Below are 27,085 nucleotides of genomic sequence, written 5' to 3' on the forward strand. Positions count from 1 at the left end.
GCATATCCATAACAACCTAGTCGGGTAAGCCAACTCCAAAGCAAGGAGTACTGCAACAGTCTTGACAGTGGGACATTGTTTTAAAATTAAATGGACTTGCAGGAAGCACGGATCCAGTAACATTGAAATAGAAGCGGATTGTCAGTAAAATATCTGGTAGTTGTTGCCTTAAAACCCGACATTGAGAAGTCCTATTTTTACAATTGATCAAGTTTAAGCGTTTTGTAGCCAGCGTAACGCTAAGAAGCTTGTGATGATCTCCCTTGTAGTGAATGCCACAGACTCTTAAAGAAAAAATAATTACGCCCACATATTGAGACGCATTCACTAGTGCAGAGTCATACAGGGGGCCCTTGACCCCCATATTGTCACTACCCCTCAACCCCCCTGACTTCTCCTTCTCTCTGCTCCACTGGGGCAGAGGACCGGCTATAGAAGCATGGGTATAATAAAGACATGCAACTTGCTGGAGCATGAGGTGGGAGGACAGAAAGTTGCAACATAGAAGGCCTTTTTGACATGTTCTTTGTCCTTTTACATGACCGCCCTTGATTGTGGAGAACAAACTGGTACCTCATTGGTTGGTGACTTATTTTTGTTTTTAATAGACCATGAGCATCTTTAACACATGCCTTTTTTTTTCCCCTTTGCTAGGGTTTGGAACAAGGTTTTATAAATCAAGACCAGGCTGTAACTGCGCAACAAGGTGCTGTTCTTAATTTAGCGAGTGTAGGGAGCTTCATGCCACCACAGGCAGCTGGTATGTATCTTGTCAAGTCCTCTCAATTTAATCGGTATCATACTGGAACAAAGTGCAGAGATTTCAGTAGTAGTTCAAGTTCCCCTTACAATTGCATTGGGGCATTTAAAATGCGCACACATGCAACAAGTCTAAGGTCTTATCATGCACAGTCAACCTGTGGCATATTTGATGGATAGGATAAAAGGCTTAGAATTTATGAAAGTGCTCTGATGCCAATTGTTCGCACAGCTCGCAGTATGCCATTAGGTCCAGTATGAGGTATTGTAAACATTTCATGTCCCCAGCACTTCCATTATCTAACCGCATGCCTCAACTAACATGACCCTACATTCTTTACCTAGTTTACATAGTTTCCAATAGGTTTCACTGATCCCTTTTCTATTCCCATGTCTGCCTTTCCTGACTTGCCTGCTCTCCCCTTCTCCTTTCTGTAGTGTTGTCTCAGCCTGGCTCTGCCGTGAACAGACCTGGGCAAAGTCTTCCTCAGCAGAGACTCCAGCTCTCCTCTGCCTTACAAGAGCAGCAGCAACAGGCCTTGCAGCAGCAACAGATACAAGTAATCCTGCAACTTCTCTGAGTCTCCAAAACTAGAATCTTGGCACCATGAGCTTTCTCAGAGAAAACCCAAAACAATCAATTATTCTGGGCAGCAGAAAATTAAGGCTAGCCCTTTGGCCTTCTCTGGGTATATGCAAAATTGTAGTTCTTGCTGCCTCAAATGAATGCTGCCCTTTGATTTTTGATATTGCTCTACATATTTTTGCTGTAAATTCGTTATGGCCATTGGAGATGTTCGCCATTGAATTTGGAGTGCTTTTTAACATTCCAGAAGCGCTTGTGGCATATCGGAGGAGTTCTGCTAGGTGTGGTTGGGATCTTAAGATGATTTTGGTAACCAGTCGCATCATTAAAATGACTAATTTCCACAGTGACGGAAGCCGCAAACAAGGCTTTTATTTCTATGCCATGTTTTATCATATGAGGTACAGCACAAATCCATTCTTGCTGGTTTTATTACATTTTAGCAGAAGTTGCTACTTGCTGCACCCGAGATTAAAGGGCACCTTAAAACACTAGTCTGCCTTTTTGCATGATTCTTAACCTTTGCCTCCGCAAGCTCCTGTGCCACTGGTGCTGCTTGGATGTTTTCATTGCCTCAGTATGTGATATTTTCCATCCCAGACTTCCCCTCAGGCTTTCGATCTCGTCAGTCTTCATGCAATGGTTATTTCTATTAAAAAAACCTGCCTTTTGTCTTTTGTTCCTCTCCTTGACAGCAGCTGCAATTCTTGCAGCATCAAATGGCTATGGCAGCAGCACAAACAGCCCAGCAACATCATCACCATTCCGCCAGCCAATCAAAAAGTAAAATGAAGCGAACACTGCCAAATGACCCCAAATCCTGATGGTTTCTTCAATATTGATAAAAAGGACATTTTTTTCAACACACCACTTATGAAAGTATTTTTTAGAAGATTTTTAAATCAGTGTTTTTATAAATTAAGAGGGCCATCTGTAAATGAACAAAAGAAATTATGCCGGAAATCAAAACTAGCCCGTGAGCCCGTACTCACAGTATTTCAAGAAGTGGAACTGGAAGTCAGCAGCGAGCACCCTGGGTCCTGAGAAATGATTGTGTGCATCATTTTTTTTACTGTGCATTATTTTGCCATTCCAAACATCTCTTATAGTGTGTGTATATATATATATATATATATATATATATATATATGAGAAAGGCAGGACTCCTTGTCATAATGGCAATTTGTTTATTTAGTACAAAAGGATTGTGATGACTGTAATTATATTTTTTATAAGTCCGTTTTGAAAAAAAAATGAAAATAATCTTGAGTCTTGTTTATTTTGTCTTCATGCTTTCCAGTACTTCATCAATGAGCATTTTGACCTCCTTGTGCCTGGTGATTGCACGGCTTATACAGTCCTGAAGCTTTTCGCCGGACAGGGGACTTCCACCTGAAAAAATAATATCATATATTATATATCATCTCAATATTTTGCAAAAAAACATGGACTAATCTAGACATATAATTGATTTAAATATGTTATTTCGATTGGTTACAGAGAAAATATAAACCCAATACAATTCCTCAGTTATAGGACAAATTCCTTCCTTGGAAGTGTAGTACACTTACGTTGTTTTGACACTGTTGGCAAGTAGTTTGTGCTGCAGTAACTTACAAGCAAACACTACAAATATATATATATGGTATACATTACTCACCGTAATCTTATTTCTGATGCTTGTATCTGCTTAGATTCACATGCTATGAATAGGCCGACATCTAGTGGTAGCAGCTGAGTATTACATTTTTTGTTTTCGAAACTCAAAAAGGGACACCAGTAATACTATGCCAAGTGCGACATCTACTGTACCCATGGTCCTTCACGCGTCAAGGTCCCTCAGATTGTTTTGTTTCTGACATGAGGTAGCATGAAGTGTAGCGTGAGTACAGATGTAATAAAGCAGATTAAGCCAGGAAACATCCATGCGCCTTCTATTCCACACAGGAGGAAGGGTGGGCGCATGTGAATCTAAGCAGATACAAGCATCAGAAATACGATTACAGTGAGTAATGTATCCCTTCTGAGGCTTGTGGAATCTGCTTAGATCACATGCTATGCATAGATCAATGTCTGGAGAAGGTGGTGGGTTGTGAGAAGGTTTCAGCGGCAAATAGATGTTTTAGCACCACTTGTCCCACCTGTGAATCTGCTTTAGAATGTGTGCCAATGCAGTACTGCTCAGTAAAAGTATGAATAGAACTCCATGTAGCTGCTTTGCAAATGGCATTCAGCGGGACGTTTGCACCAAATGCAAAGGTAGCTCCTGTACCCCTGGTAGAGTGAGCTCTTGGTGTGAAAGGCAGAGTTTTATTTGACAGAGTAGCAGAGCTGTATGCATTTCACTATCCATTTGGAGATGGTGTTTTTTGAAACGCGATCACCTTCCCTGCCAGGTGCTATGGAGACAAACAGTTGGTCTGTTTTCCTTAGTGGTATTGTCTTGTTTACATAGTAAAGGGCCAGCCTCCTTAAATGTAGTGTATGGAGTTGTTTCTCAGCTGTGCTTGAAGGGTGAAAGAAAGCTAGTAGTCCGTTCGATGGACTGGTTGATATGGAACTTTGATATGAACTTAGGTAAAAACCTAGGGTGCATTCTTAATACCAATTTGTATTTGTGGATAACAAGAAAGGGTTTTGCACTGACAAAGTTTGTAGTTCAGACATCTTATGGGGGTGATAGCCACCAGAAAAGCTGTCTTATCTGTAAGGTGTTAAGGCTGGACTTGTGCATAGGCTGAAAGGGTGGGTCCTATGAGTTTTGGAAGTACAACATTTAGGTCCCACCCTGGAAGGGGGTTTGAAATGGGAGGGTAAAGTCTTTTTACTCGCTCCAAGAATGCCTTTATGACCACGATTTTCCACCAGGACACTTTGCTTTGAGAAGTGGTGTACATGGATAGAGCAGCTCGGTGAACTTTGATGGAGTTAAATACTAGCCCGGATTCTAGTAAGTGTGGAGCATGTAATGGAGAATGTGTGAATATTCTATCGGGTTTATATTCTTTGACTGGCACCATATTACCAATCTTTTTCATTTGTTAAAATAACAATGTCTGGTGTTTGGTTTGAGTGTCTCCTTGAGGATGTCCATACACCTTTTGAGGTAGTTTTAAATGGCCACGTTCGATGACTTCAGGAGCCAAAATGCCAAGTTCATAGACTGATGTTGTGGGTGTAACATTGTTCCCCTGGGCAGTGTAAGCATGTTGTAGGGGTTTGATTGGATCGTACATTGCCAGTTTGCGCAGATGTAGAAACTAAGGTTGTCTCGCCCACATAGGAGCAACTAGGATTAGTGTTCCTGGTGCATCTTGTTCACCAACCTGCTTAGTAGCGGAGTCGGGGGGTGGGGGGGGGATTGGTTTCTACAATCAGAGGCAAATTTCCATGACCTGTTCATCCACAGTCGTTCCCCTTGGACCCGTGTTGTGGAAACCTGGATGCATTGCATGTTTTGGTTTGTGGCAAACAAATATAAAGGGGAGGGGGGGTCACCCCATTGGGAGAAGATATCGTTTAGGGCATTACTGTCGAGCTGCCACTCGTGCTCTTCGGGTAGAGGATCTCTGCTTAATGAGTCAGCCAGAAAATTGAGTTCCCCTGGAACATGTTGCAATGTTAGGAGCATGCCCCGCTTGAGTGCCCACTTCCAAATTTTTTGTGCTAGCCTGAACAGACTTGGAGTGAGAGTGCCCCCCCCCCCCCCTGCTTGTTTATGTAAAACATGGCAGTGGTGCTGTCTGTGAGGACTTGTACTGTTTGATCTGACAGGTGCACTTGGAAAGCTTGCAGTGCTTTGAGCACTGCTAGCAGTTCCAAAAGGCTTATGTGATTTTGGGCTGTGGTTTGTGTCCACAGGCCATGCGCTGTGTGGTGAAGGTAATGGGCTCCAAACCCTTTGAGTGATGCGTCTGTTATGGCAACTGCTTGCACTGTAGGGTTGTTGTTTTGTTGAAACAGGCTTTATAGATTTTTGCTTTTACAAAGAGTAACCATTTCGTGATTCAATCTTGTACATCATGAACAGCAATCACATATGAACCTTCTAGTCACTTACCCCAACTGTCCCTCCCTCCCCGGTTCCCTCCCCCCCAAGTCGCCTTCAGTAACAGCTTGTAACTTATATGAACGTCATTTCGCTTAGCTCAGGTTGGTAGCCATAATGTTCATGGTCTTTATGGGGGTATATTTTCCTCATCTGCTTCTGTAGCAGACTTTGTAATCAGGGTGTCTCATGTCATGACCTCCTCACTGGCGGCAGATGAGCCAGAGTGTGCACCCCCCTCCCCTCAATCGTCCGTCTCGGCCTGCGCCCACTTCCTTAAATCTCGCCACCAATCCTCTATATTAGGTCCCCTCTGGGCTTTCCATGCCATAGCAATTCAGCTTTTAGCTAAGATGTACGCCAAAGCTTTCATTTTATGGATGTGCTTGCACTGTAGGGTTGTGAAAAGGTTTTCCTTTGTCCCCAGCATAGTGCTTGTACTAGGGTTAGCGAAACAACCACTAGATCATCCCACTGACCGCTTGTCTGAGACCACTGTTTTGCTGCCAACTCTTGCATTGGATGCATGCGCAGCCGTGCGAGCGGAACCGGGTAAATGCATGAAGCCATCATCCAGAGCAAGTGCATTGCTTTGCGTACTATTTGGTGACCGGCTTGATAGTGAGGTATTTGCAGCAGTAGATTTTGCACTCTTTCGTTTGACAGAAAGACTAGACCCTCTTCTGTCTTCATGACAACTCCTAGGAACTGTTTAGCCCTGCTTGGAACGAAACTTGATTTTGTTCTCGTTGATTGAGAATCCCAAGTGGAACAGCAGATTGATTGTTCTTTGGGTATTTTGCTTGGAAATTTGGGGGGGACTCCCCTGTTATAAGCCCGTCGTCCAGATAAGGGTACACTGGGATTGATTATCTGCGTAGATGCGCTGCCACTACCACTAGTACCTTGGTAAATACCCCTGGAGCGGAGGCTATACCGATGGGTAGTACCTTGAATTTGTAGTGTTGGTTCGCTATTTTGAAACGCAAGAACCTTCTGTGCGCTGGGAACATTGAAATATGAAAGTATGCATTTTTCATATCCAAGGTTGCCATGTAGTCCCCCTGCTTTAACAGTGGGATTACCTCCTGTAGCGTTGTCATGCAGAACTTTCGTGGCTTGACAGGTGTTTGCAGGGCGCATTATGAAATCTTTTTTCAGCACAAGGAAGTACATTTAATAAATACCCTTGTTTACCAGGACGATTTCTATGGCGTCCTTTAGAAGCAGTGCCTTCACCTCTTCCAACAGTATACGTTGTTCTTCCTGTGAGGTCTGTCTTTGTCTTGGCAGGTCATTGACTGGTTTCTGGATCAGCTCTATGCAATACCCACAGCCAAGATGGAAATTACTCACTTGTCCGAAGTGATCCCCTCCCATGCATGGGTAAAGTGTGAAATACAACCTCCTACTGGAGTGGCATGGGATGAAACCTGTAGAGGGTGCTCGTTGCTGCGGGGGAGGGGGGTTGAGCCCCCTCTAGAGGAGGATCATCTGCCCCTACTCCTAGACCTTCTTTGGCCTTTTTGAAAACCCTTCTGGGAGGACTGCCCCTGTGTCGAACCCCAGGAGGAACTTTGGCCTCTTTGGTTGTAATTAGAGGGCCGTTGAGCGTTTTGTCCTCTAAACTGGCAAGAGTTCGAGCCCCCCTCTTTGCACAAAGGGTTTGTTGGTGAGCTGCCCTAGAGATTTGAGGATATCATTCTTCTTTTGTGCTTTTGAGTGCTTCCTCCACTGCTTTGCCAAACAAAGCGTTGGGTTCAATGGGCATGTTTAATGATGTAGCCTGAGTTTCTAGTTTGAAGCCTGATTGGTGTAGCCATGCGTGGTGTTTAATCAGTGTGCCTTCTGCCATGATCCTTCCTGCATTGTCCATTGTGTCCAGGTTGTTTTTAAGGATGCAGTTGGCTACCTGCTTCCCCACAGCGATGGTAAGAGTTGAGTCTTTAGGGGCTCTGGGACTGAATCTATCGGTTTTGTGATTTCATCCCACTTGTGGCAATTATAACTGGCTAATAGCGTTGTGTTATTAGCTATCCTTGTTTGCGACCTTCCTGCCCAGGGTGTAGATTTTCTTTCTCTCCTAGCCAGGAGGGGCTTCGGCAGAGGCCAGAGGGGTTCCCAACCCTCTTTCTTGTAGTGGTAACTACTAAAGAGTCGGGCTTTAGCTGCCCCCTAATGTATAAGTGGTGTGAGCGGGCTGGTCTGAACATCTTCTCGATGCAAGGGTTGTCTGCCCGTGTCAAATTGGGTTTGAGCAGAGAGGTCTGAATACGTCTCTGTACCAATTGTAACAGGGGGGGTAAATTGAGTTGCCGATTGGATGTCCTCCACAAAGTCTTTGTCGACTTGGGCTTCTTGGGTGTCTATTTTGAAATGCTCTGCAGCCTTTAAGAACAGGTCATATTGCAACTGGTTGTCTACTGGGAAGTCAGCCACCAGTGGGTCAGTGTGGTCTGGGGACTTGATGTATACATCCTCATAGTCGTCGTTCATAATATTGGTCCAATTCCACTGTCCCCTTCGTCCTCAGGGTCTTGACAGCCTTGCATGCCATGGTAATAAGTGCCTTAACCTAGTTCCCGATGTGACCAGGTGGTAGCCTGTGAGGTGTCTAGGTGGGTTTTTTTGAGTGACTGCTGCCCCGCTTTGTGGATTTCCTTGAAGGTTTTGGAGGACCTCGAGGAGGGGTTGGGGGGGAATCATCAAAGAAGTATATAAAACAGGACATTCTTCTCATGACTTTGTCGAATTGTTCTGTGGTCCATTGCGAGGAGCTTGGCAATACAGATGTAGCAGGAGGTGTAGGTGGGGGGCTCTGGGACAGGGGCTTTCTTATGGTGCATAGCCCCTGAAAAGGTGCCCTCTGGGGTAGTGTAATCCCTGCTTTTAGTAGCCTGAACTTTTTTTTAACCTGGGCATCGAAGACTTGTGGTTTTTCGATATTCTGGCCTTCAATAGGGTGTCAGGAACATGTTTTTTGATTAACTTGCTCAGTTTTTAGTTTTTGAGCTTCTCCGCAAAGCCGTTGACGCGTCTTTCGATGCCCAGTCGTTGGCTCCCGGGGACTTCCTAGATGTAGATGCAGTGTCGGAAACTGACTTTAACGTCTATTTCGGGGGCCTGTTGTGTGGTGATCGCGATGACCCAGAGGACAGGGAATGATCAGACCTTCCCCTTGACGCTGCATGTGGCTTATCGGTCGACGACATGGTAATGGGGGATATGTTTGCTGTGATGTAACTTGGTAGTACTTGAGCCGCCGGGTGTCGTCCCCGTCACAGAACCGTTGGGGGGGGGGGGGGGGGGGGTCATGGGCTTGCACACAGGAATCCGATGGATCCGGATCGCCCTCAGCATCACTTATAACGTTGATGCTGCTCAAGGCTCCCTCAACCTCCATGGCAGCCTCGGCCTGCATGGCATGGTGGGCCCAGCATTTGGTCTTGCAGTCCTTTAGTGTTTTTGGCCTGAATAATTAGCAAGACTTGCACTGTTCCTCGGCATGGTCCATGGGGAGACAAAGGTTGCACACCCGGTGCAAATCCTTCCGGGGGAACTTCCTATTAAAGGAAGGGCAATATTTAAAGGGAGTGTTTTCCATGATGTACGAGGCTACTGGCAGACTGGCGAAATAAATTGGAGTAAAGGGGAATAAACATTCTCTAAAAAAGACTAGAATATTAACCTCCCCCGGTCTCCTTAGTGTGCAGGGCCGAGGCCTGATGGGGCCTTGAAAGGCCGTAGACAAAGGATCGTCGAGACGGGAGTTGCTGTCGTCAACAAATGAACCATGTCCCTGAAGCAGTCGCCGAAGATCTTGCGGTAAACAGTTGTCTAAAGGACAGACATACTAGAATTAAACTTTATTAAGTAATGGCGTCAGCCAAGAAAGAACTCTGCGATATGCGTCAGACTATGATGGCTGAAAAAACTATCTGAGGGACCTTGATGTGTGTAGGACCATGGGTACAGTAGATGTCACACTAGGGATAGTATTCTTGGCACGCCCTGTCGACATCCCTTTTCGAGTTTCGAAAACAAAAAGTGTAATACTCTGCAGCTACCACTAGATGTCGGCCTATGCATAGGATGTGATCTAAGCAGGTTCGACAAGCCTCAGAAATGTGTGTGCATATGTATATATGTGTATATATATATATATATATATATATATATATATATATATATATATATATATATATATATAAAGGCAGCGATAGCCGCCCGATTGTTAAGGTGAGTCAGACTCCCATAGTAACCCCTTAAAAATCTATTGTTAATAACTTTTGATTCGAGTAACTGATTTGACTGAAATTTCGAAAGTGATTAGGGACTCGCATTCCACCCCCCGCCCCACTGCAAAAATGTGTAAAGATACATTAAAAAAAAGTTATAAAGCATACAAAACTTTTTTTTCCCCAAAGTGGTGGCCTACTTCCCCTTAATTTTCCCATTGACAAAGGTCAATTTTTCCAAAGCGCACAGCCCAAACTGCTGGAAGGATTTGGACCAGCTCCAAAACAACTTGGGCACAAAGCGTTAATGTGCGATTCATGCTTGGCTTGGGGTTATTACGTGCTCCCTTCTCAAAAATAGACTGGTATATCTTGAGGATTTATCCCAAACTGGGTGTTTTTAGAACTGTAACAGACGCCATCTTATTTTTCTCTCGAAGTAAGAGATATTCAAGGTTATAGCCCAGGATATGGGAAAAGGAAACGCATGAAAAAAGCCATTTGCTCGTCAGAACATGCAAATGCCATCAGGCTAGATGCATATTTTAAGTAACTTTGGGTGTCACCCTAAGTTACTAGGGGAATCCAGACGTGGACCCCTTGCTCACTATTCTTAGAGAGGCACAACTCCACCCTACTGATGAGGTCCAACCAGACCGAAACACGTGTCTGCGGTTGCTTTTGGTACTCTTGTTCAAAGGAGAATTGCCTAGCATTTGGGTGCTGGACTGCCCCAGGGCAGGACACAGAATGATATGTTTTGGATATTTCTCTGAAAGATATTGCGCTAAAGACTCTAGTCCTGGTTATGAGAGCCTTGCCCAATGTCTGGCAGAGAGACTCCCAGGACCTCCCTTGTTATTTGCATCAGGCTAGAGGTGGCAGGGGTGGCTAGAGGGCATCAAGTGAAATTTTGGAGTTGGAGGGGGTCAAGGGACTGAGTTTGTAACACAAAGCTTTCTGTAGCCTCGGCTATAGCCGACATCTCAAAGCAACTGCGTCACAGAAACAGTGTGTGTTGTGGGGGAGGAGGCCATCTAGGAAGTGGGGGGAAGCTGAACAAGGGGTGGGGGGGCACTTGGTGAGGGGGTGGGGGAAGTATGAAAGCATTTTCTTTTCCCACCCGTTTTTCCGATATTTGCGAATATATAAGACCACGGATAGCTGAGGGTATATGTAGTTCAGTGCCCGTGGTTACTGTTTAACAAAAAAAAAGAATTTTACAGCTATAGTGACTTCGGGAGTGAAAAATCACTGGCCATAACCAGTATCACAATTGCCATCCAGGTCTCCCATGCATGCAGTAACCAGGGTGGATGCCTGCTTAGCTTCAAAGTGAGGAAGGGGACAGCCTCCTTAGGCCTTGTTGCAAGGTAAATGAGCCAACGTTAGAAGACCACTTGGTGAAACGGGCCGGCCCTTTCCTTGCTTTGAAGCTAAGCAGGGTTAGTCTTGTTAACTGCATGAATGGGTGACCGAATGGGCATCCATATTATATATATATTTTTTAAACCGTGCTACTGTCAGTCCTTGAAAGTTTGGCACTCAGACCATTTTATTTTGCCTTTTGCGGAATTGCGTTCTGGCAGGGCAGTACGAATAATGCCACAATTGTGTACTTTTTGCCTAACATAGTTCTATAATGAATGTTATATTTGATCGGCACCATGTGTAATTTTCAAGTTATCTTTAGAAAGCAGAGTATTGTTGAAAGCCAGATATGGGGTTGAGGAGGGGGAACAGATGAGAGGGCAAGTCATGAGGATCTGCTCACGACGTGCCAAGAGTTTGCAATCCTGGACACTGGTGTAGTTATTTTCCCCTAATTGTGGCTGCTTTTCAGGGCACAAGTAAAGGATACATGTGGGTGGACTGCGTAACATTTCTTCATAGGGCAGATGCAACCCCTTTTTTAGGTTGGCAAGCTTGCTCAAGTATTTGGCTGCCAGGACTTTACTCAGGTTGTCATGTTACCAGTCCAGACGCTTACTCACAAGATCACAAGCACCTGTTTCGTATTGGGATTTAGTTTTCCTGGGAATATTTCATGACAGATTGCTGGGTATAAAAGGTGAGCCCCTTTTATACTTTGCCAGCATATTTATTGGAACATTTCCTCTCTCAGGTTATTTTTTCTGGTGTTCATTACTTACGTCCAATGCTATTTTTTCTTGTGCACTTTCGTCTAAGGAGTAGGCCTATTGAACTACATGTGTACATTTCACTTTAAAATATGTTCACTTACTATGCGTATATTCATGGGTGCCAGCTTTTGATTTTCAATATGGGGCAAAAGTACCTGGCAATATGTTATTCTTGCAGCTGGTAATTTTCTTTCCCTTTAATGTGCTGCTTAAATGTGGTTAGTTGGGGTTTTGCGATGTATTAGGACAGTTACCAAGAGACTGGCCATAAAACAAGGGGCGTGCAGCATGCTGGTGAACCAAATTGTGTGATCTCAGCAAATAATTTTATTGCACAGGGCATTAACTAAAAACATTGGGGGTTCTAAAAGCCAGCACTCATATTTACATCATAAAAGAAAATAGACATTGTTACAGCTATAGTGACTTTGGGGGTGAAAAATCACTGGTTACCTGGGTTTCCCATCCATGCAGTAACCAGGACCGACCCCTCAGGCCATGGTGCCTAATAAGTGAAGCAAAGTTACAAGACCACTTAGAGCAACATGGCCTGAGGGGGCCGGCCCCTTCCTCACTTTGAAGCTAAGCAGGGTTGGTTCCGCTTACTGCATGGATGCGAGACAGTCCACAGTCTGGTTCTGTGTCTTTTCTTAGTTTTAAATATTTCATAACGCACTAAGAAAACACATGGCATCCGCTTTTTATTTTTTTGAAACCGTGCTACTGTCAGTCCTTGAAAGTATTGCACTCTTGAGAATGATTTTTTGCTGCATTGCATTATTGTATTTGTAGTCTGCCAGTCAAGGAGAGCTGGGGGAAGGGGAGAATAATGGCACAATATCTGCCTAACGTAGTTCAATAAGGATTTATATATTTGAGTGACACTATGGAACGTGTACTTTTAAGTTATCTTTATAAAGCAGGGTATAGTTGAAAGCCAGACATGAGGGTGAGGAGGGGAAATTATGAGAGGGCAAGTAAGTTAGGAGTATTTGCCCATGATGTGGCAAGAGAGTTTGTAATTCTGGATATTGGTGCAGTTATTCTCCCCTGATTGTGGCTGCTTTTCAGGGCACAAGTAAAGGACACATGTGGGTGAAGAGTGTAACTTTTTTCAGAGGGCAGACGTAACACATGTTTTCTTTTTTGAGGTTGGCAAGCTTGCTCAGGTTGTCATGTTCCCAGTGCAGCCGCTTACCCACAAGACCACAAGCAGTGGTTTCCTATTGGGATTTTGTTTACCAGGGAATATTTCACTAAAGATTGCTGGGTTTAAAAGGCGAGCCCCTTTTATACTTTGCCAGCATATTTATTGAACATTTCCTCTCTCAGGTTATTTTTCTGGGGTTCATTACTTTTTTTTTTTAAAGTCCAATGCTATTTTGTCTTGTGCACTTTTTTCTAAGGCAGTGGTCTTCAAACTTTTTATGCAAAGGCCCCCCTGAGCAAATAATAAATATTTTGGGACCCGCCTGCCCCGCCCCTCTGTGCTGATGTTTTTTTATAGAGATAGCTGCAAAATGTGTGATGTCCATACACGAGCACACTGGATTGTTTTGTATATGAGACTGACAAGCATGCCAATCAAAGAAGTTGCCTCACATTGTAAATCCAATAGGCCAGTGGTCTTAAAAAATGATTAGCCTGGGCCTCCCTGAGCAAAATTTGGGTAGGCCGAGCGCCCCAAAAAAATGCCAAATGGACAGTATGTATTGCGCACCGTCACTGCACCCTATTCCCAATATAGTCCCTAGGCTCCCCCACCTGCTCCCATCAGAGTGGCTGGGCTCCCTCATCCCACTCCTTCCCAGTCCCTGGGCTCTCCCCACACCATCACACACCCTGGGCTCTCCCCACCCTGCTCCCACCGCTATCCCATGGTTCCCGCCCATCCTGCTCCCACCACAGTCACTGGGCTCCCACATCCCGTTCCCAACACAGTCCAAGAGCCAGTGGCGGCTGGTGAATTTTTTAAGTGAAGGCGCATAACTATTTCCCCCAAAAATGCCATAGCGACCGAGCGCAGTGTGGGAGTCCGAACCAATCAAGGAGGGTTCAGTGCGTTTTCCCCCTGTGAATTTTTAAAATAAAATAATGGGTTAAAATGTTGCATTGTAGAGCATTCTTTAAAAAAATATTGGTAAATATCCAAACAGTTTGCAATTGCTGCTGGGGGGTTGGGGGGGAGAGGCTCAGTGGGCAGGCATGACATATTTTACTGGACATCTATGATAGATGTCCAGCATAAATATACCATCCCTGTCCCCTGGGCTCCACAGCGCCTCAGGAGAGCTGATTTTGGCAGGTGGGTAAGGGGATTGTGCAACAAAGGTGTTTAGTCATTTTTAAAATGCCTTTATTGTAAAACCCTCCTTCCCCCCTCTATCCACCACTTGCCAAAATCAGCTCAACGGACCAAAACAAACTAACACACACATTCATACAGCTATCATTCACACGAGCATCCATCACCATACACTCACACATAACACAAGCATTCACGCATCCATACACATGATTCAATAAAATAAATTAACATAAACATACCTTCTGGATTGGTTTGCATGTGGGTGCTGAAACGCCCTGTTCCAAGCTGCTCTGTCCATATGTGCGAGGAGGCGCAGGAGCTCCCCCTCGCACGTACAGACATACAGTGCCCCAGCCAGCATTTCCAATGAGCTATGCAATGCTGGCGAAGCAAAACGCCCCAGCCTTGCATGGCTCAGTGAGCATGTGCGGATGGGGAATGAACTGAACTGCAAAGGGAAATAAGGTTTCCCTTTGACAGTTCAGCCAGCCCAGACACACTCCCTCAGCTGGAAAAAGCAGCTTAGGGAGTGCTCATTGTTTCACTGGGCTGGCTCCTTGGCTCCTCCATAATGGGTAAGGGGGCCACTGGGTGGGCACCCCCTCGCCATTATGGATGAGCCGCTGGCTCGGACTGGCCTACTCGCCTGTTCCCCTTCCCTTTGCCTGGTCGCGCTCTGAAACACCTGTGTACGAGCGCAATACAAATAAAATATATCATAGGGCAAATCCTGTACCAAAAATACTAAATGCTAGTGTGGGCCAGTCAAAATGGGCCACCTTTTTGGCCAATGTGGGCCAGTTTGATGAGTTACTTCCCTACGGAGTTAGTCATTTTGACCATTGTTGCTGAATAAATATTCCATAAATATCACAATGTACTTGAATTTTAACACAAAGCATCCCCTTGGGTACTATTCAAACAGTCTGTCAATGAATATCCATTTACAACTGTGTGACACTTTTTCTTTGAAAACTGAGACAGTGTCATGCTTCAGCCCGACCATGTGAGCCGCCCCTGCCCATTTCTTCCAATCTACATTTCATGCTGGTCTCTCGCAGCCCCCTAGCGATGCGGCTGCGACCCCCCCACGGGGCCACGCCAACAGTTTGAATACCGCTGTTTTAAGGGGGAGGTCAAATGAACTACATTTGTATATTTCACTTTAAGATATATGTTCACTTACTGTGTGTATATTCATGGGTGCAGAAAGTACCTGGGGATATGTTATTCTTGCAACCAGTCCTTTTTCCCCCCCTTTGTTTCTGTGCTGCTTAAATGTGGTTAGTTGGGTGCGTATGATGTATCGCAACAGTCACCAAGAGACTGGTCATAAAACAAGGGGCTTGGAGCACACTGCTTAACCAAAGTGTGTGGTCCAAGGCAAATAATGTAATCTCACTGTGCATTGCCATAAAAACATTGAGTTCTCAAAGCCGGCAATCTTTTATACATAATACCACTGTCAAAACAGGACAAAATCAGTTTGTGATTGATGAATGTCTTTGAGCAATGGGTTGCGAGTGTTTTAAAATATAGAGTGGCTGTGCCCACCGGCCATGGCTAGTGGTTTGGTAGTGTTTCGGCCGTGCCCACCAGCCATGGCTAGTGGTCTGGTAGCGTTTAAAAAATCTATGGAATAACAAAACCCTTGAAATTCAAGGAAAAAAACTTTAGTTGCAGGGACGTTAAGGCAACAGAAACCCTGAAATTCTGCTAGAGCCACCTTAACTTCGTGCCCCCTGTTGCGCAGCCTATAACCACAATGATGACCTCTACATGTTGTATGACAACACTGACATTACAAATCAAATCACTGGTTACAACACTAATTACACTGAATAGAACTGATTAAAATCAATAATGGAATTAGACAGAACATTTATAAATTAGCTCATGAAAACTTTGATTACCTTAATAACTATTTAGGCCGTGGACTTCGCCATGACAAAGACTGGGGTCACTGACCAGCACTAAAGGACATATCTAGTGGTCGGTTAGTGTTCAAAAATACCAATCTGCATGATTAAAAGCCAGTGGACAAGGTTGAAAGCTTAGCCATAGCCAGTGCCCATTAATATGTTAGAATATACAGTTGGCACAGCCAAAGGCCATGCCCACTGACTAGTATTGTGTTGAAAACCACGACTAGTGGCTGGTTAGTGTATATAATATACAGTTGGCATGGCTGACGGCCATCACTTATTGCATTTTATTATTTTCAAATATACAGTGGGCATGGGCAAAAGATGAACAAACTGCTCAAGGTCAAAGGCCATGGCTAGTGGCCCATTTATATATTAGAATATATAGTGTGCACAGCCATAGATTGTGGCCACTGGCCAGTATTGCGCTAAAGTCCATGACTAGTGCTTGATCAGTGTATATAATATACAGTGAACACAGTTGAAACCTGTATCCACTGGTAAAGGCCAAAACCTATGGTTGGTAGGCTGTTCGTTTTTTAAAATATTCAGTGCACATGGGTGAAGGTTGTGACCACTGTCCATAACTGAAGGCCATAGCTAGTACCCATTTATGTGTTAAAATATATTTGGCCATGCACACTGACCATGGCTGAAGGCCATGCTTAATGGCAGTTACTGTTCTAATGAAATTAGTGATGTCGTCATTGTGGTCATAGGCTGCGCAACAGGGGGCATGAAGTTAAAGTGGGTTTAGCTGAATTTCAGGGGTTTTGTTGCGTTAAGTTCTCATCTTAACGTCCATGCAACTAACGTTTTTTCCTTGTGTATATATATATATAAATATACATATATATATTACATGGACGCGGTAGCGTCCATGTAGTTATGGTTAAGTTGCATAGGAAGAGCATTTTTTGGGTGGCTTATAACTTCGCCCCCCCCCCCCTGGACGAATCCTCACCAAACTTTGCAAAAATATGGCCCACTCTGAATTTTTTTGCAAAGTTTGGAGAGGTTTGGTCCAGGGGGGGGGGGCAAATTTATAGGGGGGGTCCCAAAGTTTTGTTTTTCCCCATAGATATAATGGGAAAAAACCTTGCGCACGCCTACAGCCCAAACCGCTGGATGGATTTACACCAAATTTGCGGCAGGAGTGGGGGCTTGGTCCCGGAATTTGGTGTAAATCGGTCCAGTAGTTTTTTTTAAAAAAATGACCAAAATGTAAGGCAAAAAAATTAGTGATATCTCTGTTCGCTCTGCGGACAGACTTCCCGGTTCGCTCCGCGGACAGTGCCCTGATTGGCCGAGCGGCTTGCGTGATGTCCGTGGACGTGCAACGTGTTCGCTGATTGGACAGCGTGGTGCGTGAAGCGCGTCAGATTTTCTGTGGCGCCCGCCATCTTGCATTCACGGACGACCGCGGACAGCGCAGTGAAACTTGGATTAAAAATTGTATTTAGTGGAGTGTGTTGGTGTGTAAGAGTGTTTGGGGAGGGTGGGGGAGTATGAGATAGGTTCAATGTTCTGTTTTTTTTTATATGCTAGACACTTTTGTTGTGTTCGATTTGTCTGCGGACAACACGGCTGTTCTGAAATGTTCTATATAAACTAAATGGTGGGGTGTTCTGAGGACGGAGTATGTGTCTGTTTTGTTCGCAAGCAAGCTAAAATTGAGCTAAGAACACTCGCGGTGTCCTTAAATGTTCGTACATAAACACAATGGGGGTGTCCTGAGGACGCTGTCTGTATTGTACTCTGGCAAGTTGAATGTGTTCTAAGAACACTTGCAGTGTCCTGAAATGCTCTGATTACTTACTGGTAATCTTCTTTACTCCTAGTCCTACTCTTCCTCGCCACAGTACTGAAGACCCTCCTCACCCTCCCTGCGGGGAAGGTCCCATGCTCCGGCTTGGTAATATGAAACTGAGTGATGTGGATGTGGGGGAGGAGTTATAGGAATTTAAAGAAATAGAAGAAGGTCCTGTGTCGGAGGCAGGGGCCTCATGAAGTAAGTACTGGGACGAGGAAGAGTGGATGTGGAGGTAATGTTTGCAATTAAACAAAATGGTTGTGTTCTGAGAACGCTGTTCGTATTGTTCGTTGTAAGGTTGAAAGTGTTATAAGAACCCTCCTTATGTCCGTTGACATTACAATTTCCTATGGGCCTTACCCGACTTTTTGTCCACTAAACAAACGATAAATGAGGCTGCTGTGCGTCGACATTATGTGATAATCCTATCACTTGCCCCATCGACCTGGCTGACCTGCTTTTGCAACACTAAATCATATCTCCCGGCCCTAAGCCTGACATTATCAAAGCATTCATATTCCCCGTCTCTCTCCGTGACGGTACAGGGTGCGTAGCCAAATGCGCCCAGTCGTCTCCAGTCCTACGCGACTTTACACAGAACCCGGAAAACAACACAGATCATCTCACAACACAGCGCGCAACAATTCAGTATATGAAACTGTGATTTAAAAGCAAACAGCAAGATTGTACATTTCGTAAAGTACTTTTATTTGACATCAAATGTTTAGAGAATATTCAGCGATTTGCATTTGTCTTTGCTGTCGATCCGCAAACGTTCATCTTGAGTCACGTGCTGTTCCTTTGCGGTACACAGGGTGTTGGTTTATGATAAAAGAAACACTATGGTCGCACTGATAAACGGAAGGCTGTTCCAACAACGAGGCATTAGACCACCATAATGGTTGTTATGTTGCTTCTAGCCGCTAGTACCGCGTAAGGATTGACCCATAAAATGGTGAGGGTCATGAAGTTGTTTAGAGGTAGCTGCACCTGGCAGTTAAAAAAATCCGTCGGCCGGGGTCTGAAAATCGTGGCATTGACAGTACGGAAGGACATACCTGTTTTAAAAAACAAATTAGTCTCACCAGCCGATCTTCATTAAAAATATTCATTTTATTTATTAGGGCGTGAAACTATTTGCTAGCGAGGATAGTGCAACGGAGTATGTTAACTTATTTCCATTAACCCACCCTCTGTCCTCTGCCTTTTTCAGAGCCCTCTAAGCGACAGGGGACCAATTTGGCAGTGATAGTGCGTGGTAGAAAACACTATGCCACATTGAACGAACAAGAACAACTTAACCGGGCTTTAACGCCACGCTATTGTTATTGTATTCCGGTATAAAATAATCTAAAGGGTTACTTACATTATATTGGCATTTTCCATTGTCTAAGCGTAGTGCAGTCCCAAAATACGACTCGGACTGTGCCAACGATCTTTCTCATAGTGATATAATATATAAAAGTGGTTTCGTTTCAGAAATTTCATCCTTATCGTGTCTTACGTTTTTGCAACACTCCTTCAAAAGAAGTCTTTTAGCACGATCCCTGTCTGTCAAGGTCAAAAAACAATAGAACCTTATAGTGCGAGTCGTGGGCCTCTCCGGCACGCGAGCAAAAAATGGAAGCAGCTGACCTTCACTGTAAACGACCATAAATTCTTAGTTTGCAACATTCTGTGTACAGCCATCTCTGAGAAATTGCTTTTTACACTCCATCTTTGTATATTGTTTGCTTGCTAATAAAAAAACTTTGTTAAAGGGACGTTATGGTTCCAAGTAAAACCCCTGAAATTCGCCAGTTATGGTAAGCTAAGCAACCATAACTCGCGCCACCACTGTGCACTAAGACTAACACCCAGGACTTCAAAGATGACATCACAAATGTCACTGATGACATCACATGTGTATGTACTTTTCATGAAATGTGTACAAGGGATTCTTATTATAATTTTGCGAAAAAAGTGTCAAGGATCATTGCAATAAATATCATACCCTAATGAGTGCTTTGAACGATGCATTGATATAAATAGCATTCTTTTATGGGGGTTCTATCTAGTATACTAAGCTACTAATGCAGAAGCATAGCATTGCGTGCAGCGTATAAGATGAAGTTATAATATTCGTAATGTTAATATGTTGAATAATGAAATTATAATTGTTTTCTTAATAGATTTTTGTGTACTGTGAAATATGTAATAAGTAGCGAATAAAACCCATGTATTACAGAATTGCATTACTATAGAGAAAACCCAAAGAGACAAGAACACATAACAATATACATAGGGTAAATAGCAGCTTTGAAACAGAGAAACCATCATTTATTTACTTGAAAATAATGCTGTCTTTAAAGCTTGTGTCTTCCCCTATGTATATGTTTCATATGATGTGACTGGACTCTAAGGGAATTACTATAAGAACCTACTTGTAGGATACGTCTGCAAATAAAATACAATTATTAGTTTCTGACTGTTACTGAAGAAAACCATGTGGCCTAGATATGTCAGCAAAAGAAAAAAGAGTGAGCCAGAAGAACACTCGCGGTGTCCTGAAATGTTCGAAAATAAACAAAATGGGGGTGTTCGGAGGACGTTCTCCGTATTGTGTGACTGCTTAGCTGTATGCAATGAGGGAATGGCACAGAGAGTGAAGTGGAAATGGTAGAAGGGCTGTCCAAGAGTTACGCGGTCCGCGGACACCGCGGCTGTCCGTGGACAGGGCGTGCTACATCCGGGGTTTTCCAGCAAATCCAGCATGGAACGAAGACTGTAGGGATCAGCCAATCAGATGTTGAGGTTGTGGATTTGTGTTGAAAGAGACTGTGTGTAGTGAAGATGGCAGAGGTGGAGAAAGTCAATGTGTTGGTGCTTGGAGATATGTTTGTGCATGGTTTACAACAGTATGCTCAATGCAGGCATGTTGCAAAGAATTTTGATGTTAAAGGAGTGGAGGTTGTGTGGAGCACTGTGCCTGATTGCAATGTACAGGGAATTGTACAGGTTTGTGAAGATATGGGCAGGATCAACAGTCCCTACCTATGTGGTAGTTTTGCACTATGGTGCTTTCCGTTTGGGCTATGTCAGTGCCCCTACTTTGTTGGCAGGTTTGGAACACTTGGTTCAAGCAGTAATGAACATCCTTCCAAATGCCAAAGTATTTTTTTCTGGATTACTACCTAGGGCAATATGGGATAATAGTTCAGTTTTTTGTCCTCAGCAAAACAATGCTAGGTGTGTAATCAACCGAGGCATGTGTGCCTTCCTGCTTAGAGTTGGTATGTTCTTCTGTAATAATGAGAATATTGATTCCAGTAATGCTGTTTATTTTAAAGAAGATGGCATTTCCTTATCTTTTATGGGAAATGCCATGCTGTTTTGGAATGTAAGGGTTGCTTTGGAGAAGGTTATGTGAAGATTTTAGGAGTAAAGTAAGAAAAAAAAGAAGAAAACAAATACAAAATAACAGGTGTCTGTCAAGCATCTGCAAAAAAAAACGGCTTTTTTCAGAGCCAACCTCAAAGGGGAAATGGGGCACACTATTTAAATTTACATTCACCACGCTCAGATTTTCGATATGTCCGCGGACATGGCGGTAGTCCGCGGACATCGAAATCACTAGGAGTTCAGTATGTTCTATGTTACATGTATTTAAAGTCAGGGATATTATGGTTAAGATGCGCTACTAAAAACCTATGAAATTCAGTGAAAAAACTTTGTTAAAGGGACGTTATGGTTCAAAGTAAAACCCCTGAAAATCGGCAGTTATGGTAAGATAAGCAACCATAACTCGCACCACCGTGCACTGCTAACACTAGCACCCAGGACATCAAAGATGACATCACAAATGTCATTGATGACATCACTGACATCACATGTGCATTTACTATCACATGTGCATTTACCTTTCATAAAAACTCTATACAAGGGATTCTTATAATGCTGACCAAAAACTGTCAAGGATAAATATCATGAGCTAATTAGTGCATTAAGCAATGCATTGATATAAATAGCATTCTATTATGAAGTTCTATCCAGTATACTAAGCTACTCATGCAGAGACATAGGCAGTGTGTGCAGCATACATGATGTAGGTGCCATATTCATAATCTTGCCATGTTGAATAGTGAAATGATAACTGCTCTCTTATTAGAGTTTTGCGTACTGTGAAACATGTAATAAGTAGATAATAAAACCCACTTAATACATACTTATTACAGACAAAAAACAACACATACAAATATGAGTATATACAGGGACAGTGAAGTAAACAAAAAAGCAGAGGTAGTAGCAGAAAGAGTTCATAACCTAACTGATTGTCTTTATGCAGAGAATCTATTGCTCTGTTTCAAAGCTGCTACTTACCATTTGCATGTGTATCACATGATTTGACTGCACCCAAAGAAAAGGAGAGTGAGTATAATGTATACAAATATGAGCATATACAGGGAAGGTAGAGTAATAAAAATAAAACTATGAGAAAGTGCTGATAACCCTAATGATTATCTTCATGCACAGAAAGGATTGCTCTCTTTCAAGCCTGTGTCTTCCATTATGTATATGTTTCATATGATGTGACTTGACCCCAACTCTACAAATATAGTACCTTTTCAATTTTTACTTCCTGACTGTTACTGAAGAAAACTATGTGGCCTAGATATGTCAGTAAAGGGAAAAAAGGGAGAGCCAGACATGCAATGTCATCAATGACATTTGTGATGTCATCTTTGATGTCCTGGGTGTTAGTGTTAGCATTGCACGGTGGCGCGATTTATTGTTGCTTATCTTACCATAACTGCCGAATTTCAGGGGTTTTTCGGTTTTACTTTGAACCATAACGTCCCTTTAACAAAGCTATTTTACTGTATTTTATAGGTTTTTATTAGCGCAACTTAACCATAACGTCCCTTTAACAACGTTTTTTTTACTGTATTTCATATGTTTTTAGTAGCACAACTTAACTATAATATCCCTGACTTTATATACATGTAACATAGAACATACTGAACCCCTAGCTAGTGATTTCGATGTCCGCGGACATATCGTGGTGAATGTAAATTTAAATAGTGTGCCCCATTTCCCCTCTGAGGTTGGCTCTGAAAAGAGCCATTTTTTTTGTTTTTTTGCAGATGCTTGACAGACATCTGTTATTTTGTATTTTTTTTTCTTACTTTACTCCTAAAATCTTCACATAACCTTCTCCAAAGCAACCCTTACATTCCAAAACAGAATGGCATTTCCCATAAAAGATAAGGAAATGCCATCTTCTTTAAAATAAACAGCATTACTGGAATCAATATTCTCATTATTACAGAAGAACATACCAGCTCTAAGCATGAAGGCACACATGCCTCGGTTGATTACACACCTAGCATTGTTTTGCTGTGGACAAAAAAACTGAACTATTGTCCCATATTGCCCTAGGTACTAATCCAGAAAAAATTACTTTGGCATTTGGAAGGATGTTCATTACTGCTTGAACCAAGTGTTCCAAATCTGCAACAAAGTAGGGGCACTGACATAGCCCACATGGAAAGCACCATAGTGCAAAATTACCACATGGGGACCCGTTCATCCTGCCCATATCTTCACAAACTTGTACAATTCCCTGTACATTGCAATCAGGCACAGTGCTCCACACCACCTCCACTCCTTTAACATCAAAATTCTTTGCAACATGCCTGCATTGAGCATACTGTTGTAACCCATGCACAAACATCTCTCCAAGCACCAACACCCTGACTTTCTCCAGTTCTGCCATCTTCACTACACACAGTCTCTTTGAACACAAATCCACAACCTCAACATCTGATTGGCTGATCCCCACAGTCTTCTTTCCATGCTGGATTTGCTGGGAAACCCCGGATGTAGCACGCCCTGTCCGTGGACCGCGTAACTCTTAGACAGCCCTTCTACCATTTCCACTTCACTCTCTGTGCCATTCCCTCATTGGATACAGCTAAGCAGGCACACAATACGGAGAACGTCCTCAGAACACCCCTATTTTGTTTATTTTCGAACATTTCAGGACACCGCGAGTGTTCTTAGAACACTTTCAGCTTCACAACGAACAATACAGACAACGTCTTCAGGACACCCCCTGCGAACATTCCAGGACCCCATGAGTCTTCTTAGAACACTTTCAACTTGACACCGAATCCATTCTGTTTATTTACGAACATTTCAGAACAGCCGTGTTGTCCACAGAAAAATCGAACACAACAAAAGCGTCTAGCACATAAAAAATACAGAACATTGAACCTATCTCATACTCCCCCACCCTCCCCAAACACTCTTACACACCAACACACTCCACTAAATACAATTTCTAATCCAAGTTTCACCGCGCTGTCCGTGGTCGTCGGCGAATGCAAGATGGCGGGTGCCACAAAAAATCTGATGCGCTCCACGCCGTCCAATCAGCGAACACGTCGGATGTTCGCAGACATCACGCAAGCCGCCCGACCAATCAGGGCACTGTCCGTGGAGCGAACCGGGAAGTCCGTCCGCAAAGCGAACGGAGATATCACTAATTTTTTTGCCTTACATTTTGGTCATTTTAAAAAAAACTACTGGACGGATTTACACCAAATTTGCAAAAGCAAATTGGTGTAAATCCGTCCAGCGGTTTGGGCTGTAGGCGTGCGCAAAGTTTTTTTCCATTATGTCTATGGGAAAAAACAAAAGTGTTGGAGACCCCCCCTATAACTTTGCCCCTCCCCTACCCCCCGGACCAAACCTCTCCAAACTTCGCAAAAAAATTCAGAGTGGGCCATATACTTTTTTTGCAAAGTTTGGTGAGGATTCGTCCAGAGGGAGCAAAGTAATAAGCCGCCCAAAAAATACTCTTCCTATGGAAACACCAACTTAACCATAACTACATGGACGCTACTGCGTCCATGTAATATTCAGTGAAATAAACTTTGTTACAGGCACGTTATTGTTAAGTTGCAATAATAAAAACCTATCAAATTCAGTGGAAAAACTGTCTTAAAGGAATATTATGGTTAAAAGTAAAATCGAGAAATCCCAGATATTAGCCAGTTATGGTAAGCTAAGCAACCATCATTCACGCCACCACCGTGCACTGCTAAGACTAACACCGAACACATCAAACATGACATCACAAATGTCATTGATGACATCACATATCTGGGCCACTTGTTTTTGTTCACTGACATCTTGGCCAAGTAGTTTTGTTCACTACGTGCTACATATCTAGATGTTAAACTTGTTGTATATTCTTAAAGTACTTTCCTTAGGGTTTAGTCTCAGCTCATGATGCAGATATATGTGGCAATAAGCAGGCTTCAAAAACACAATTCATTTGTATACATAAGATAAACTGTAATGTTATTAACATTTTCTGGTGATGCCGTTTCTTCTTTAGTGTAGTTTCCCTGTATGTGCCTCTGATTTGTATGCATTGTGAGTCTTCATATGTATTGTTTGTACTAGCACATGTGTGCAGTAAATCTTGAATTGTTAGCTAGTTATTACATGTTTAACATTACTCAAAACTCTGATAAGGTAGCATTCATTGTTTTACTATCCAAAAATACAAGATTATAAATATTATACTTCTATGGTGCATGCTGCAGCCCTTGCCTATGTATGATTAGGTTCCTGCACTAACAACAACATTCCAATACAATGTTGTTTAGATGACTACATTCTTTAATAGAGTAAGAACTTCATGGAAGGTCTCCTGATCACCTCTGACATTTTATTACCCACATTATGATCACAACCCCTTGTAGGGACTTTTCATCAAAACTAATTTCACATGTGATGTCGGTCATCAGTGATGTCATCAATGACATTTGTGATGTCACGTTTGATGTGTTGGTGTTAGTCTTAGCAGTGCGCGGTGGTGGCACGAGTTATGGTTGATTCGCTTACCAGAACTGTTGAATTTCTGTGGTTTTTCGATTTTACTTTTAACCTAATATCACTTTAACAATGTGTTTTCAATGAATTTCATGGGTTTTTACAAGGATACAATTTTTTTTTTTACATGTCCCTTACATCATACTGACTCACCTGCCCCCATCACGGTAGCCACAGAGTCTGTGGACTGTGAGACTTTTTGCGGACTCCGGACAGCATTCACATTGCCCAAAAGCACAGAGGTTACCTTACATTGTTATAGTGTGCAGCGAACAAACATACAATGTTTAAAGGTCCACACATATGTAGCACAATAAAAAATTAAATAGGTCTACAAACTCTGTACTTATGAAACAGGAAGTGCAATTGCATAGCTTGTGCAACATAGTGGAATGCAGCAAGCACAAATGTTACCTGTGCATCTAACAATACTACATCAGTGCAGCCTTGCTTTCACAGTCAGAAGCAACTCTCAGAAGCAAGTACAACCTACTAAGAAGAAACCCATAAAAAAAGTAGAAAGTACACTATATTTCTTCCTGTAACATGACAGTTTGTTGTATGTACGTGAGTTTTCTCTATACAGAAAGGGCAAGCACCCTGGAGTGCCTAGAGGAAAATGTCCCCCATGATGAAATGAGTGACGGAAGTAACACTACTGGTAAACAATACAATTTCTGAAGTAGGAAAAGTAATGTAAATTGCTTCATATGTCACTGAAACATGTTTTTTTTTTTTAACAGTACATAGTGCAAATGAAGAAAGTGGCCTGGAATTACCAGAAAATGTGCAAGAAGATGGGCACAGAAAGACCCAAAATGCAAATATTGCAAATTAACTAATAAGTCTCTTTACAAAAATGGATCCGCTGAACACCAATTTTGCACAGTTAAAGACATTTGTGGAAAGGCATATCACAGACAATATTAAATACCACTGCCCCACTTGTACCTGTGCCCCTTCCCCAGCCACTCATCCCCAGCAAATCCCTTTAATCAACGACGCTATGATGAGACCTTAAACCCTTCCTTCCCTGATAAGCAGCCTGTGGAAAATCCCAATTCCCCCATATATTTTTCCCATTCTGCTACCCCTTCCCTAATTAAGTGTATTTGTGTGTGTTAATACATTTCTATGTGTTTACTGTTGCTGTTTTTTTTTTTTAAAAAGCCCCGCATTGAGTCTGCGGACAGCATGACTGTGCGTAATCTAAATGGAGGTACCCCCGTACACCGCGCCTGTCCGGACATGTCCGCAAAATCGTGACACACCTTTATATGATTTCGGGACCCAGACCCTGTGCTACGGACACCTGGGCGCATGCACAGACGATCCCCTGCGCCTTCCGAACACTGCACTTGTCCGAAGACGTCCGTAAAA

The 27,085-nt window shown here is 43.1% G+C and overlaps 2 protein-coding genes across 11 annotated transcripts in view; one reads left to right on the forward strand and one right to left on the reverse strand.

Annotated features, from left to right (window-relative positions):
* The window catches only part of SUPT20H (SPT20 homolog, SAGA complex component), a 759,353-nt gene extending 756,734 nt beyond the window's left edge, over positions 1–2,619 (forward strand). For 6 of the 9 annotated variants that reach the window (XM_069640776.1, XM_069640783.1, XM_069640778.1 and 3 more), the window contains 3 exons: positions 655–760; positions 1,198–1,319; positions 2,041–2,619. In XM_069640776.1, coding sequence (XP_069496877.1) covers positions 655–760; positions 1,198–1,319; positions 2,041–2,169 — 357 coding nt within the window. In that variant the 3' untranslated portion in view covers positions 2,170–2,619. The remainder of the gene's footprint in view (positions 1–654; positions 761–1,197; positions 1,320–2,040) is intronic. The other 3 variants (XM_069640779.1, XM_069640782.1, XM_069640784.1) reach the window with 3 other exon arrangements.
* The window catches only part of EXOSC8 (exosome component 8), a 639,075-nt gene continuing 614,508 nt past the window's right edge, over positions 2,519–27,085 (reverse strand). For both annotated transcript variants that reach the window (XM_069640787.1, XM_069640786.1), the window contains exon 11: positions 2,519–2,737. In XM_069640787.1, the coding sequence (XP_069496888.1) occupies positions 2,622–2,737 (116 nt within the window). In that variant the 3' untranslated portion in view covers positions 2,519–2,621. The remainder of the gene's footprint in view (positions 2,738–27,085) is intronic.

The sequence above is a fragment of the Ambystoma mexicanum genome, chromosome 7q (assembly GCF_040938575.1).
Source record: "Ambystoma mexicanum isolate Mex_15411 chromosome 7q, UKY_AmexF1_1, whole genome shotgun sequence".
NCBI lineage: Eukaryota > Metazoa > Chordata > Amphibia > Caudata > Ambystomatidae > Ambystoma > Ambystoma mexicanum.